A 16,470-nucleotide genomic window follows, 5' to 3' on the forward strand; every position below is an offset into this window, starting at 1 on the left:
ATATATATATATATATATATATATATATATATATATATATATATATATATATATATGTTTAGTTTGTGCGTAATATATATATATATATATATATATATATATATATATATATATATATATATATTATAAAGATATAAAAGGTCCACTTTATATATATAATATAATATATATATAACATTATGTACTAATATATCCTCCCCTCAATTTGTTTTGTACAGGTTGAGCAAAATTATAGCGGAAGTGGAAGATGTCTTCAGAACGTGAGGCAAGAAATTAGGAATTGGGTGGTGGAAATCCATTTGACCTATTTTTAGAATGCTATAAATAGCAGGAGTTTCCTATTGTAAAATGTTCATTCTTCCCCTCTCGAATATTCTTTAAGGTTGTTATCAATGCCCATTCGCAGCTAATTTCTTGTTTGGTTTAGTGAATTGAAGCCCCGGAGTTCACAACGCTGTAAGGTTATTTATTTATTTTTATTATAAATTTTTTATGCATTTGAGTATTAAATATTCTTCTAAGTTATTTGAAATAATTGTGTCATTTAATTACTAGGGAGGCCTACTAGTTATTTATTTGATATAATTATTTGCTATATTAGATAATGTTGTGCTACAAATTATTCTAATATTCAGTAGCGACTGGGTTAATTATTGACGGCTTAGTGATAATTGGACTCGGGAAGAATATTTTCCTAAATTAAATGCAACCGCTTGTGCTTGTGTTATTTAGTTTGTCGGTTTTCCTAGTTCCTATTGCTGCTATTAAATTAAATCTATAGCGCTTGTCTTAGGTTATTTAGTAGTTAGGGGTAATTAAACCGCTTGTGCTTTATTTACCTACAACTAAGGGAAAACAGAAATGAAATAATTTAACGACAAATATTCAATTGCATATTAATTACTTTATTAATCAATGATCAGTGTTGAATTCCGGTGGTGGATCTTTACTAACCAAGGTCTCCTATTATAAGTGTTTTCGATATATTATTTTCATTGCTCTATTCGTTCAATTAAATTTCTTGTTTATTTAAATTCTCTTTTATTTTATCTTTATTCTCGATATATTCCAAACCCCCCTATCTTTAATTTGAGCACAAAAGTTAAACTAGTTACTCCTCGTGGGATCGATCCTTACTCCCGCTACTACGTTTGTAAGGTTTTAATTTGGGAGCCTACGACAGCTCACCAAATTTTGGCGCCGTTGCCGGGGAGATTTTCTAGCTTATTTTGTGTTTGTTTATTTATTTAATTATTTATTTTGTTATTTGTTTATTTGTTTTTCAATTTGTCCCAAACGAAAATAAAAAATAAAAATTTCTTTTCTTTCATTACTTTTACATAATTGCAAATCAAAATATATTTTCTTTTTGTTTATGCCTATAACTCGATCTGCTAATCAAGAACTCTTGCCGTACTATCCGGAAATTGAAAGAACTATACGCAGGTGGAAGAAACAAGCTTTGAGAAAATTGGAGTTTAGTGATCTGGCTACCGATTCTACCGATTCTACCAATTCTGATTTAGAAGAGGAACCCATGGCTCAAAATCGGACATTAAAAGAGCTTGGAGCTCCAAATTTGGATCAGCAACCTTTATGCATTACTTTTCCCGCTCTGGATGCTAATATACAATTTGAACTAAAATCTGGATTAATTCATCTTTTGCCTTCTTTTCATGGACTTGCAGGTGAAGATCCGCACAAACACTTAAAGGAATTCCATGTGGTGTGTTCGAGTATGAAACCCACAGGGGTTACTGAAGAACAAATTAAGTTGAGAGCCTTTCCCTTTTCGTTGAAAGATTCAGCGAAGGATTGGCTATACTATCTACCTTCTGGGAGCATCACCACATGGAATAACTTAAAGACACTATTCCTTGAAAAATATTTCCCAGCTTCAAGGGCGGCCAACATTAGAAAGGAAATTTGTGGTATAAGGCAAAACAATGGAGAGTCATTGTATGAATATTGGGAGCGTTTCAAGAAACTATGTGCAAGCTGCCCACACCATCAAATTAGTGATCAATTACTCATTCAGTATTTTTATGAAGGACTTTTTCCTATGGATAGAAGCATGATTGATGCCGCAAGCGGTGGTGCTTTAGTTGACAAGACACCGGACGCTGCGAGAACTCTAATTGCAAACATGGCTGCAAATTCTCAACAGTTTGGCAATAGACTTGTCCAACCGTCTAAACAAGTGAATGAGGTAAATATTTCTGCACTTGAACAACAAATTTCTGGTTTAACTACTCTTGTTCGTCAATTAGCAGTAGGCAATATGCAAACTGTAAAAGCATGTGGAATTTGCTCGGTAGTTGGGCACCAAACTGATGCCTGCCCAACTCTTCAAGAAGTTGAACAAGTCCACATGGCTGGGGGTTTTCCTGGACAACCTCAAGGTAAGTATGATCCATTTTCTAATAAATATAATCCTGGATGGAGGGATCACCCGAACCTTAGCTATGGGAACTCACAAGGGAACCAGTTTGTTCAGAATTATCCCAATTCTCAGCAGTATAGACAACCATTTCCTTCAAGACAACAGTCAGCCCAAAGCTCTAGCTCAAGTATGAATCTAGAAGATATTGTTAAATCTCTTGCTACTAACACTTTGCAGTTTCAACAAGAAACACAACTATTCCAACAAGAGACAAGGGCTAGTATTCAAGAAACAAAGGCTAGTATACAAAACTTAGAAAGACAAGTGGGCCAACTAGCAACTACAGTAAGTCGGTTGGAAGCACAGAGTTCTGGCAAATTACCCTCTCAAACGATCGTTAATCCTAAAGAGAATGTAAGTGCAATTACTGTGAGAAGTATGTCGCTGGAAAAGAATGTCGATCTAAACAAGGGAATAAGTGCAGGTATCATTGTCAATAATAAAGAGACGTCCCAAGGTAAGCTTTCTTCTTCTTCTGATTATGAACCAGTACCTCCATTTCCTCAAGCTCTTTTAGAACCAATAAGAGGAAACTCAAATAATGATCTGTATGAGACATTTCGTCAATGTGATAGCAATAAACCATTTTTAGATTCCATGAAAAAAGTACCTCGCTATGCAAATTTTCTAAAAGAGGTATGCACATTGAAAAAGAAACAAAATAAAGGAGTTGATGAAGTGAAAGTGCACGAGAATGTCTCTATGGCTAGTCAAGGCAATCTTCCTGAAAAGTGCAAAGATCTAGGTATGTTTACTATTCCGTGCATGATAAGTGGTGTGAAACTTGAAAATGCTATGTTAGATTTAGGAGCTTCTATTAATGTTATGCCATATTCTGTGTATGCTTCTTTAAATCTTGGACCCTTGAATAAATCTAGTATAATAATTCAATTGGCTGATGGATCTACTACATATCCTAGGGGTGTGATTGAAGATTTGCTTGTTGAAGTTAATAACTTGGTTTTTCCTGCTGATTTTTATGTGCTTGATATGGAAAATAGTAATAAAATTTCTCATATTTTGTTAGGAAGACCATTCTTAAAAACTGCAAAAACTAAAATCGATATTCATAGTGGTATGCTTACTATGGAGTCTAATGGTAAACTTGTGAATTTTAGTATTTATAATACCATGAAATCTCCTAGTGATGATAATTTTGCAATTTTTGTTGATTCCTTGAAATTTGTTAAATTTAATGAAATTGCTTCTATTGAGAATAAAGAAGAACCAAATAATAAATCATCTTTAAGTACTAATCTGCATGAAGGGACTATTTTGAATCATAATCATCGAAGGTACTCAAAAAGACAATGGAAATTTAAAGATATATCATAAGTCGAGCCAACGACGATAAACAAAGGCGCTGCTTGGGAGGCAACCTAAGGTGTGTTTCTTCCATTTTTTTTTTCTTTTATTCCATATTCTCATTCAATAACCCTTTTTCTGTGCTTTTTTATTCAACATTGGGGACAATGTTGATAATAAGTGTGGGGGAGGGAATTTAGTTTTATTATTTGTTTGCTTATAACAAAATTTTCAAAAATTTTCACAAATATTTTACTAGTATTTTATGCAAAATAAGTATTATTTTGAAAAAAAAAAATTTATATTTTCCTTTCCTGAAATTCATAATGTGGTTGAATAAATAATTTGGCAAGTTGTGATTAGTTTGTTAGCATTTCTTGTTTGATATGTAGTGGCTATATTAAGTAAGCAATAAACATGTGAGTGTTTTGAGCCATTGACTGACACTTCGGTCTTATTTTCTTTCTATTGTGCGATTTCTTCCATAATTTTGTTTCTCTAGAACTTGCCTTGATTCTCTTTTAAAGCTAATTAGACCATGCATGATTCAAGTGTGATTAAGGCCATTATTTGATTTTGAGCCTCACTAGCCGAATAATCGGTTTGTCCTATGATTTATTTCCCTTTGTTAACCACTTTGAGCTTTATGGCCATTCCTTTCTTTATTTTGGACCACATTACAAGCCTTTTATATCTAAAATAATGCCTTCACCCAGCTGAATAACTAGTGGAGCAAATTTTGGATTATTTTTGTAATCTACGTGAGGTTGGGAAGGATAAGTGTGGGGGAGATCACTTACTCTTATTAATATGATTGAGAGTGAGGTGAGTTGTATCTTCGTTGCCAATATGACGTTGGTCTTCTATGAAAAAAAAAAAGAAAAGAGGAAGTAGTCCACGATTCAAAAAAAAAAAAAAAAAAGCATGAAAAATTGAAAAAAATGAAATGGAAAAATGGAGAATATACGTTTGAAAAAGAAGAATATTGCTGAAAATTTATGAGAAAATGAAAAAGAATCAGCAATTGATTTTGAGTTGAAGTTACTTCTAAATAAACGAAGTAAGGGGGAAGTTCTTGTAATATTGAGGAAGAATTCTATATTTCTGAGAATGACAATTGGGTTGAAATGTCAATACGAAATGCTTTGAATGAAAAAAAATTGAGGGTGTTAGATTAATTGTATGTATTTTGCTCCTCTAGTTTGAAGGTTTTATTTAAACTACTTTCCTAAAATATTCCCTACCTTAACCCTAGCCCCATTACAACCTTTGAAAAGTCCTTATGATTTGTGTCATGCATGACTCTTGTAGTGGTGATTGAGAAGATATGCAAGCCTATGGTAGAGCAATTTTATAGGAATGAACATGAGTTAAATCTATACCCATCAAACACTTGAGTGATGAGTGATATTCCTGTGAGAGCTTACTTATTTAGTTATCTCAATTTTCAGACATGGGTGCTAGCTTATTAATTGCAGGGTGCTTCAGATTGTTGTTCATGAAGTGTTATGAGTTTCAGGAGCTTTATTTTAATTTACTTCGCAAAATAATATTTTTGCTTGGGGACAAGCAAATGTTTGAGTGTGGGGAGTTTGATTGACACATTTTACACTCATATTTTAGGTACATCTTTATAATAATTTTGCATTGGTTATTTAATATTATCTAATAATTAGTTCTTTTTATATATAATATAATATATAATATATATAATATATAGTATATATAATACATACTAATATATATATATATATATATATATATATATATATATATATATATTCTATATATTATATATTATATTATATATATATGTTTAGTTTGTGCGTAATATATATATATATATATATATATATATATATATATATATATATATATATATATTATAAAGATATAAAAGGTCCACTTTATATATATAATATAATATATATATAACATTATGTACTAATATATCCTCCCCTCAATTTGTTTTGTACAGGTTGAGCAAAATTATAGCGGAAGTGGAAGATGTCTTCAGGACGTGAGGCAAGAAATTAGGAATTGGGTGGTGGAAATCCATTTGACCTATTTTTAGAATACTATAAATAGCAGGAGTTTCTTATTGTAAAATGTTCATTCTTCCCACTCTCGAATATTCTTTAAGGTTGTTATCAATGCCCATTCGCGGCTAATTTCTTGTTTGGTTTAGTGAATTGAAGCCCCGGAGTTCACAACGCTGTAAGGTTATTTATTTATTTTTATTATATATTTTTTATGCATTTGAGTATTAAATATTCTTCTAAGTTATTTGAAATAATTGTGTCATTTAATTGCTAGGGAGGCCTACTAGTTATTTATTTGATATAATTATTTGCTATATTAGATAATGTTGTGCTACAAATTATTCTAATATTCAGTAGCGACTGGGTTAATTATTGACGGCTTAGTGATAATTGGACTCGGGAAGAATATTTTCCTAAATTAAATGCAACCGCTTGTGCTTGTGTTATTTAGTTTGTCGGTTTTCCTAGTTCCTATTGCTGCTATTAAATTAAATCTATAGCGCTTGTCTTAGGTTATTTAGTAGTTAGGGGTAATTAAACCGCTTGTGCTTTATTTACCTACAACTAAGGGAAAACAGAAATGAAATAATTTCACGACAAATATTCAATTGCATATTAATTACTTTATTAATCAATGATCAGTGTTGAATTCCGGTGGTGGATCTTTACTAACCAAGGTCTCCTATTATAAGTGTTTTCGATATATTATTTTCATTGCTCTATTCGTTCAATTAAATTTCTTGTTTATTTAAATTCTCTTTTATTTTATCTTTATTCTCGATATATTCCAAACCCCCCTATCTTTAATTTGAGCACAAAAGTTAAACTAGTTACTCCTCGTGGGATCGATCCTTACTCCCGCTACTACGTTTGTAAGGTTTTAATTTGGGAGCCTACGACAGCTCACCAATAGTTCGAAGAACTTTTTCAACCACTGCACCATCTTCAATCGTATCTCCATATAGCCTCATCTTATTCACCATATCAATAAGACGAGTGAAATACGCATCTACTGTTTCTGTAGAGGTCATCTCACAATTATCGTACAACCTTCTCAACGACTGCAACTTAGACTTCTGTGCCCGATCGACTCCTTTGTTTGACACCTTTAAGATGTCACAAGCTTGTTTTGCTGTTTGAGCACGAGCTAATTGCCCAAAAATGGAATAATGAACACCTTGGTGAATCTGACCCAAGGCCAATTTATCTCGCCGTATAGCGCCTGCTTCAGCTCCTTCGGGTAGACCGCTCCAAAGATTTTGAGCTTGCAAATGTGTGGACATCATAATTTGCCAATAATTGTAATCGAGTTTCCCGTCCAATTTGGGACCCGTCCATACAATCTTGAAATTTGCAGTCATATTTCACTACGGGAAATATCTCGGGGTTGAAAGGTTGACTGGCTCTGATACCAAATGTTAGATATATTAAATATAATATATTTAATATAATATATATATTAAATATAATATAATATATCTATAATATATATTAAATATAATATCTATATATTATATTTATATATTGAGAAGAGAGAGAGAGAGGAATATATAACTTGATTGATGATTAATGAATGAACAATAGTAACCTATTTATACTAAAAGATAACCACTAATAAAGCTAAAGATTAGGAGTAATGCTCCATGTAAAGCTACAATTACGGCCACAATCTATGTAGTGATACCATGCATAACCCACCTACTGCATCCATGCATTATTCATAACAAACTAATTTAATACTTGGTTTAACCATTACTAATAATAATAATAATAATATTATTATTATTATTATAACAGCCCTTAGTGTTGGGATTAGCCTTTGGAAGAATAATAATAATGGAACGATGGGCTGTTCAAACAATTCTACTACATTATATTCTTCCTAAAATTAACTCCTCTCTAATCTTTATTTCGTATTACTAGCTTCATTATTGCATAAACTTCTTTTTATAATATATAATATAATGTTTGTAATTCGATCATGTTGAATTAGTTGATCCATGGATAATTAATACGGAGTATAACTTTTTTTTTTTTTTTTTATGAAGACGGCCGGTAGCGACCCAGTCTTCATCCGGTGGACTTCTAAATTTTTTTAATATTTAATATTTAATAATATTATTATTATTCCTTTCAAAAATATTATTGTTATTATTATTATTATTATTATTATTATTATTATTATTATTATTATTATTATTATTATTATTATTATTATTATTATTATTATTATTTTATACCACACCTCTATCACTTTTATTTTATATACTAGTATTTTTTATGCGCGATGGCAAAAAATAGATGTCCAATATTAATACATTATATTAAAATTTTAAATTTATTTAGATTTTAGATATTTAAATTATTCTAAAGAATAATAATAATGATGTAAATCATTTTTATAAATTTGATATTTATATATATTTATGTAATAATTAACATATAACTCAAATATTTAATGTGTATATATTATTATTAATGAAGAAAATAAGAAAATATATGGTGAATGCATGTGCATGGCAAGAATAGTAAAAAAGATAACGGAAGTTATAACGGTAGGAATATATTTGTTCAAAATATTTTAATGTACAATCTTTATAGCATAATGTACAAAAAAAAATTTAACGAAAAAAACAGATATAAATAAGGAGTATAACTTTCATTCAATAATGGTCCTAAGGGATACACTCTTTTAAAATTGGTAGATAAATATTGTAATTTGTGATTGTGAAGCAATTAAGCTGATTTGAAGCCACGTTTCATTCTCCATAAAAGTGCCACGTAGCAGAAAACCAACTCATTAATTGGCGGCGCAGTTGAAACGTGTCAATGCGTCAGGGGGACAATGCTTCGACCGTCTTCTGTGCGAACGGATACGACGTCGTTCTGTTACCGCCATAACAACACTACAAAGGTGGCATACTGTGCTCCCAAAATTTCCATGCAAATTAAACTAAAACAATCTAATACTGAGTCCGTGAGTTTAATTTCTTCAGAATTCCATATTCCTTTTAGAAAACAAAAACTAAAAAAATGGCTCCTGACGCAAGCAACGGTGGCTTAGTGGTGGCTCGGGCAGCCGGCGGGCGGCGGGCCTACGTCACGTTTTTGGCCGGCAATGGAGACTACGTGAAAGGCGTGGTGGGATTGGTGAAGGGATTGAGGAAAGTGGGCTCGGCGTATCCGGTTGTGGTGGCGGTTTGGCCAGATGTTCCGGCGGAGCACCGCCGCTTGCTGGTGGCGCAAGGCTGCATTGTCCGTGAAGTCGAGCCCTTATACCCTTCCGACGAGTTCGAGCTTCCGTTTGCTCGCCCATATTACGTTCTCAATTATTCTAAACTCCAATTTTGGCAGGTCAGCTCATATTAGGAAGAGTTAACATTTTTAGTCTTACCATTCTATTTTTATTCTCCTTTTTTAGAATATCTTTTGTTGGTCCTACTAGTATTATTGTGGCATGATTATTTTTTATTCTTTTGTCAGTAAATATATTTATATGACGTTTTTTTATTTTGAATGTTACTGGCTCTATTACATTGTAGTATCTGTTCATATACTTTCTCAACCTACTGAAACACAAAGAACCAATATATTTATATGACGTTAAATATGAAGATATTTCAATTTTTTTTTTTTATATACAAAATGGATTAGCTCACTATATTTTTATTTTTTATTTTTGAAAAAATTACTAATTCAAGATTATATTAGAGTTTCCTATTTTCTTAATTGCAAATTTGCAATTTGCACCTCCGCAGTAGAGCCTCTACAACTGAACCTCCTCATCAGTGGTGTCACATATATAAATTTAGGACAAAAAAATAAACTAACAGAAAAAATTTCAATTTTGGTCACATGACTATAGGGGCATTGTTAATTTCAACACCTGACATTTAAAAGTGTCAATTTAGTACTTTGACTATGTAATTTTTGTCAGTTTTGGTCACTCTGGCCAAATTGACACGAAAAAATTTAATCCAACATTTAGTCTTCTTTAATATGTTTATTGTCTTCTTTAGTCTTAAATAAATAAAACAAGGATTTATTTTATTTGTTTACTCTTAAAAAATATTTATATGATATTATTTAAAATTTCCCATGTTCGTAGAAACTCATGTAAGCAACAATCTAGAATTGCATGACTCTATAGTATTGCACTGCCCAGGCATCCTAAAACAGGAAGTATTGAAAATAAAATTTGCAATATGGAGTATATTTTGTAAACAAATAGTTATATAGATTTAATTTGGGATTATAGTTTATACTGAGTTATATATGTTTTTTTTTTGGCATCATAAACATGATAAAATCAACAGTACAGTACACTTTCTTGGCCATGTTAGCTAACATGATTAGCTTATTTTGACTACTACTATTAGTTGTTTGACTTGGTTAAACAATCGATATGAGTGTTTGATTAATTAGCTTTTTATAATAGTTTATTGCTCCAAAACCTTAAAATTCAAAAAGCTATTCAAAGCAGTTTTTTCAATTAACTTTTTATTTTGAGAATGTCATTTTGCATGTAATCAATCAGCTATCAGCTAGTTAACAACTAATTTACCAAACATCTTTTCACAATCAGCTAATGTTATCAATTAGTCAAACCCACTAACCCAATAAATTAACAGCTATCAGCTAACAATTCTTTACCAAACACTCCCCAGCCTTCTCTTTCCCTCAACAGTTTTTGGTTGAATTATGGTCTTTTTCTTCATATGTAGTTTACGGAGTATAGCATTTGGTTGAATTATGGTGTACTTTTTGTTGGTATGTAGTTTACGGAGTATAGCAAAATGATATACTTAGACTCGGACATGCAAGTTTTCGAAAACCTAGATCATCTGTTTGATCTGGCGGATGGGTACTTTTACGCAGTGCCGGATTGTGTTTGTGAGGAACATGGAGAGCCGTGCAAGGAGATACTGCCATGGCCTACAGCCTTATTGGGAGCAAGGCCCTCCATGTATTTCAATGGAGGCATGTTTATGTTTCAACCAAATATCTCCACATACACTCGTCTCCTCAACCACTTCAAACTCACCCCTCCAACCGCATTTGCTGAGCAGGTAAACATACACTTTTTAACACTTACAATAAACTTAATTAGGGTTTTTTTTTTTTTTTAATAACTTTATTCTTATTTCATGAATTAGTATGATTTTCATGGTACTCAGTACAATTAGATATATCATATTTGATTGTACCGATCAAGTATACCATAAATATTAGTAGTGCTTAGAGCTACAAAGTAAATGTTTTGCCCGCATTGTGCAATTTCTTCTCCTCTCAAAAGGTTGGTTGAATCTCTAGTCTTAAGGGTCTCTTACGCCTCGGCCTCACAGAGCATGTGGGAGGAGGTAAATCATGGTAGCTCAGTGGCTTAGCAAACAGAGCCAAATGCAGGTGCCCACAGGGAATCTACTATTTTAGGCATAATCCTCATAATATTGCTGCTACCGAATTTCGAATCTTGATTTCTTCTGTCAAATACTGTCTACATACTAAACCACTAAGCTAAGCCTGTGCGGGCCATTGTGCATTTTCTGATAGAATGGCGGGGTATCCTGTAGGATTTCTTAAACATGTTCTTCAGAGACGAGTACAAGCCTCTCCCATATGTTTACAATATGTTAGTGAACATGTTGTGGCGGCACCCAGACAAAGTGGAGCTTAGCAAAGCCAAGGTGGTTCATTATTGCGTGGAGGGTGCCAAGCCATGGAGGTACACAGGCAAGGAAAACAACATGGGGAGAGAGGAGATGAAGATGCTGGTGAAGAAGTGGTGGGAGATTTACAATGATCAGAGTTTGGACTACAAATACTACAAGCAGAGGGCCAGTGTTTATGAACTAGGGGGTGCAGCACATGAAGTGGAGACAGCAGTGCCTAGATTCTCTAACACCGGAAACCTGACTGAACCACGATATATTAAAGGCCCACCAGCAGCTTAGAAATGGCGAGGTTCAGTTTCTCCTCCTTTTGTGTGAAGAATAATAGGTCGCTAGTAAGGCAGCTTCCAATGAGGAGAGAAATGTGGTAAGGCAGTTTGTGAACTAGTTCCCCCATAAAGAATATACATATATATAGGTTATAGTTTTTGTGGTGTCACTGTGCCTTGGTTTCCAAAGTAAGAAACAACTGTGCAAGTGTATGGTTAACCTCTCACTTTCCAAACAGCTAATCTATATTTTGGAGAGAGGCACAGTTTAAAAACCATTTAGGTTTAAGTGTTGTGGGTTGTGGTTTAGAATAAGTTCAAAGTAATATAGTGCCAGTGTGTAGTAGCATCTCTTTGTAGATATGAAAACCTAAAATGTTGATCTTTGTAAAAAGAAACTTGTCTCTACAACTATTAATTACTCAGGAAGTTCTTTGTAATTACTACATATGAAAACACATCTGACTCTCTTGTTTATTGGCATATGCTAATAGGCAAAACTTTGTTTCTTGGCCAGGGAGACTAGGAAAAGTGCTGTGATTTTAGCCAAATGGTTCAACTAACATACAAATTGGAAGTCAATGGAAACTAGCTTATACAAAACTCCCTACAGTAAAATATGAAACAAATTCGAAAAACACTAAAATGATAAATTTCATTTGAAGATCCCAAGTGAGAAAAAGTTAACTAATTTAGCCATGGTAACGGCCTATTTTAAAGAAGATTCCATGAAGAGTAGCAGAAATTACATGAAATAACCTAAAAGTGCACACCGGCAAGTTTGTTCACAACAATTTAGAGGAGAATAAAATGCAAACTTAGAGCCAACCTTATCTGGCCAGAAAAACCAAGATATACATAAATGTTCAAAAAGATGATGGCACTCACTCTACCTTCTATGCCTGCCATAGAAATAAAATTAAAAAAAGAGACAATTAGAAAACCATAAACAATCATATGATATGATAACAATTACTGAATATAGACAGAATTTTGTTCCCTGGGCTCTCTCGGTGAGAATGCATAGATTGGATAGGATAGAGAAAATTTACCTTGTTTGCAATGTTGTTTGAGAGCCAGTCCAATCCCTCATAAAGCCCTTCTCCGGATGTGGCACAAGTACTCTGGATATACCTATAAGAAATGCATAAAACAAATGGTCAGAATTTTAGTTAGAATACAGTGGCATAATATAATTTTTAGGGAATTTTACCATACATATATGAGGTATAAATATATAATACCTTAAAATTTTTGTTACTATTAACATTTTAAGTTTAGATACTATATGCTCTTTAGTTTGGCACTCTTATAATCTAAGATTGGGCCAAGGACTATACTGCACGTTGGCCAAACCACACTAAAAGACTGAATCCAGTTAATTAGTCGTCTAACTCTCTAACCTATGACCTTATAATCCCATATGCTTCTCTCTTATTTTTCAATGTAGGACTCTTAGCAAGTACTATGTACTACAAGAAGGCCAAGTAGTATAAAGTTCTTTCTCATATTATCTTTAAGAATTATGCTATAATTTCTAGATGAATTAAATTGAAGAACACATTTAGTACCAAAACTAAAATGTTGATACTACGAAACAATTTAGGTATACTCCTGTATTCTGAAAGGCAGAATTTCTCTAACTTGTGACGATGCCTAAGTGCATCCAAACAGATAGATAATCAAGCAAGACAGAGTAAAAGGCCAAAGAATATACCAGTGACGTTGACGGAGAGAGTGAAGACCAAGCTTGTCAGTAATCTCAGCAGCATTCATAGCATTAGGAAGATCTTGCTTGTTTGCAAACACAAGCAACACAGCATCCCTCAATTCATCCTGTACAAACAATGCTCAAATTCAGTATTGAAATCAAATTGAATCACATTACACATGTAAAGGAATACCTCATTCAGCATACGGTGTAGCTCATCCCTAGCCTCAACAACACGATCTCGATCATTACTGTCAACAACAAAGATAAGCCCCTGTGTATTCTGGAAATAGTGTCTCCATAGTGGACGAATCTGGATTCACAAAATATTGATAAGCAATAGCATTTTCTTAAAGGAAAATTCTACTGTATTAGGTTGTGAGAAACCCCAGGTCCAACCCCAGAAAGTCAGGTCACTTAGAGAGCAAAAATACCATAATATAGGCCCTTTCTAATAAGTCATACCATAGTATATAAGTCATGACAGCTGTCTACCAACTTGCTGGAGCCTAGAGGTCAAAATATGAATAGCAGGCAGAAATTCAAGCATTTTAACAAAGGAATAATAAACTTAATCTAATATTAAGGAACTCAAAAATTTTAGCATCTAGTTGGTAGAGAACTATGAAAAGAAGTAAAAATCATCACGTCCAAATTAGTAATATACTAATATAGTGTCAATTACCTTGTCCTGGCCACCAACATCCCACACTGTAAAGCTTATGTTTTTGTACTCCACAGTCTCCACATTAAATCCTGATAAAGAAAAGGATATAAACATCGTTACCATATAATCAAAACTAAAACCAGGGGTACCATTGACAACCTAAATTGGATCAAAGGACAAAAAGACCAACAAATATGAAAACTTAATGAAACTTACCAATAGTAGGAATGGTAGTAACAATCTCTCCCAGCTTAAGTTTATACAATATAGTGGTCTTACCAGCTGCATCTAGACCCACCATAAGGATACGCATCTCCTTCTTGGCAAAGAGCCGGCTGAAAAGCTTTGTAAAGGACAACCCCATATTTTAAATGTCTGCTGCATAAAAAGTAGTTAGGCTTGCAGATCAACAATAAAGTACTTCCACATTTCTACTACACTCATATTTCTTTCGATTTCCTGGAATTTTCCATTCAATCCATACCCAAAAACTAAACAAAAGGAGAGGCATGACCAGTACAATGCGCAGATCAATGACAAACACCGAATATTAAACAAATAAATGAATTCTACAAAATATTACCAATTTCAGATATTGCACAAAGTAGTAAAAATATTGCATTTTAATCAGACAATAATCCCCAAAACAAAATGCAGATCCAGTAATTAGACATTAGAAAAATCATACGAACGCAGGATCATCTACACATATACAGATCCGAGATACATAAGCAGGAATCGTATTTATCTTACACATACATGAGAATTCACGCATCTCATTAGATGTTAACCTACACCTCGATTCGCAAATTGGCAAAAATCACAAATCAATCTTTAAAGCTAAATTATCTGTTTGTACGCAGATCGTCTATACGAAAAACATATGTGTGCTTCAGAAACAACATGCAAGAAATGAACAAAGAGAGAAAAATACCTACGGAGTCACAGGTGAAAAGCGAGAAGGAAAGAGAGAGAGGCAGATCTAGCAGAAGACAATCTGCCCTGTCCTTTGATGAGTCGCGGTTATGTGATCTCCCAGTTAATTAAAAAAAATTAAATATTAAAAAATTCCTCCAATTTTGTAGGGCTTGGCTACAAAGTGAAATTAAGTAAGAATTTTTTATTTTATTTTTAATTTGAATGGGGAAACATAATTGAGAATAATGTGAGAATTTATTATTTTTGATCGATTACTGTAAATGAAATCATTAAAAATTTTGATTAAATGGATCCGTTTACATGATAATTATAATATAATAAATAATTAAAGATCAAAATGCTTATGAACAACAACAATAATAATAATAATAATAAACTAAGTGGCTTATGGTCCATTGGTATCGGATTGCTCCCTTATGTGGGAGGTCTAGATTTCCGTAATTTGTATGGGTATTCCCTTTCTTTTGTAATAATTATATTCTAATAATATTATTATTATAAATTGAAATTATTACATTTATAATATTATAATAAAATATAGTAAATAATATTAACTAATAAATTATAATAATCAATTTATAATAATAATAATTGTTAATAATCAAAATGATCCATTGATTATAGCGAAATTTTTAATTTGATCATTGAGTGTCATTCTTGTCTAATTAACTCTTCAATTATAAATATTTCACTCAAGTTAAAAGTCAACTACTTGATGATTAAAGTCAACTACTTGATGATTGAATTTTTCAAGCTAATATGGCTTCCACATATATTTTTTAAAATAATATATTATATTAAATTTAATTTTTAATTAATAATAACCCTTTCATTCAGAACTTCATTTAGGGTGTGTTTGGTTGGTGAGTTTTGCCCATAGGAATGGGTATGAAAGTGATTGTTGTTGTTTGGTTGATAGGTTTTTAGAACACTACTATGGGTTTCGAATACCCCATCAATTGAAATACTCATACCCAAATACGATAAGAGTTTCATTCCCTTATTTATTTTCAAGCACTACTATTAGTAACTATTCTCATTCCACCCTACTACCAAACATGTTAAATACTTTCACCAAAACCTATTACCATTACCAAGTATTTGATACCAATTTCGATTCCGATTCCGATTCCGATTCCTATGTGCGAACCAAACACACCCTTAGTCTTCCGGCGAGCACATGGCATGGACGTCTCCGGCATCTTAAGCCGGATTCTATGGAGCAAGAGTCTCCCAACCCATCCTTCCGATCAATTCCCCGACCCAGACGCCAAGGCCTTCTTCCACCGCCGTCAAGAATTATCCTCTATAGATTCTTATCATCATCAGGCCAATAATGGCAGAGCTCCGAGAGTAGTAGCAAGACTGATGGGCCTGGAATCCATGCCAGACTTGATGGTGTCGGAAGGCCAGCCATTGGGG

At 32.9% G+C, this 16,470-nt stretch overlaps 2 protein-coding genes across 5 annotated transcripts; one reads left to right on the forward strand and one right to left on the reverse strand.

Annotated features, from left to right (window-relative positions):
• The first annotated feature begins 8,778 nt into the window (after positions 1 to 8,778).
• On the forward strand, positions 8,779 to 12,413 carry LOC109181827 (galactinol synthase 1-like). The gene is made up of 3 exons (XM_019331747.1): positions 8,779 to 9,144; positions 10,569 to 10,859; positions 11,364 to 12,413. The coding sequence occupies exons 1-3, from the start codon at positions 8,824 to 8,826 to the stop codon at positions 11,742 to 11,744; spliced, it is 993 nt and encodes a 330-aa protein (XP_019187292.1). The 5' UTR covers positions 8,779 to 8,823; the 3' UTR covers positions 11,745 to 12,413.
• On the reverse strand, positions 12,405 to 15,144 carry LOC109181830 (ADP-ribosylation factor). 4 transcript variants are annotated; one of them, XM_019331756.1, is made up of 7 exons: positions 15,044 to 15,144; positions 14,326 to 14,484; positions 14,128 to 14,198; positions 13,636 to 13,755; positions 13,449 to 13,567; positions 12,784 to 12,865; positions 12,405 to 12,633 (listed from the first exon to the last, which is right to left on the reverse strand). In XM_019331756.1, the coding sequence occupies exons 2-7, from the start codon at positions 14,471 to 14,473 to the stop codon at positions 12,628 to 12,630; spliced, it is 546 nt and encodes a 181-aa protein (XP_019187301.1). In that variant the 5' UTR covers positions 14,474 to 14,484; positions 15,044 to 15,144; the 3' UTR covers positions 12,405 to 12,627. The 4 variants fall into 4 exon arrangements, with proteins under 4 accessions (XP_019187301.1, XP_019187302.1, XP_019187303.1 ...); XM_019331757.1 differs by having other exon boundaries at positions 14,326 to 14,487; positions 15,044 to 15,142; XM_019331758.1 differs by having other exon boundaries at positions 15,048 to 15,139.
• Positions 15,145 to 16,470: the final 1,326 nt, after the last annotated feature.

The sequence above is a fragment of the Ipomoea nil genome, unplaced genomic scaffold (assembly GCF_001879475.1).
Source record: "Ipomoea nil cultivar Tokyo-kokei standard unplaced genomic scaffold, Asagao_1.1 scaffold1043, whole genome shotgun sequence".
In the NCBI taxonomy this organism is placed as follows: domain Eukaryota; kingdom Viridiplantae; phylum Streptophyta; class Magnoliopsida; order Solanales; family Convolvulaceae; genus Ipomoea; species Ipomoea nil.

Coding starts and splice junctions, on each gene's coding strand:
- LOC109181827 (XM_019331747.1), top strand. CDS start 8,824: ATGGCTCCTGACGCAAGCAACGGTGGCTTAGTGGTGGCTCGGGCAGCC. Junction 9,145..10,568: donor CTAAACTCCAATTTTGGCAG/GTCAGCTCATAT, acceptor GTTGGTATGTAG/TTTACGGAGTATAGCAAAAT. Junction 10,860..11,363: donor CAACCGCATTTGCTGAGCAG/GTAAACATACAC, acceptor GGTATCCTGTAG/GATTTCTTAAACATGTTCTT.
- LOC109181830 (XM_019331756.1), bottom strand. CDS start 14,473: ATGGGGTTGTCCTTTACAAAGCTTTTCAGCCGGCTCTTTGCCAAGAAG. Junction 14,199..14,325: donor TACTACCATTCCTACTATTG/GTAAGTTTCATT, acceptor TTTCTTTATCAG/GATTTAATGTGGAGACTGTG. Junction 13,568..13,635: donor TACACCGTATGCTGAATGAG/GTATTCCTTTAC, acceptor TTGTTTGTACAG/GATGAATTGAGGGATGCTGT.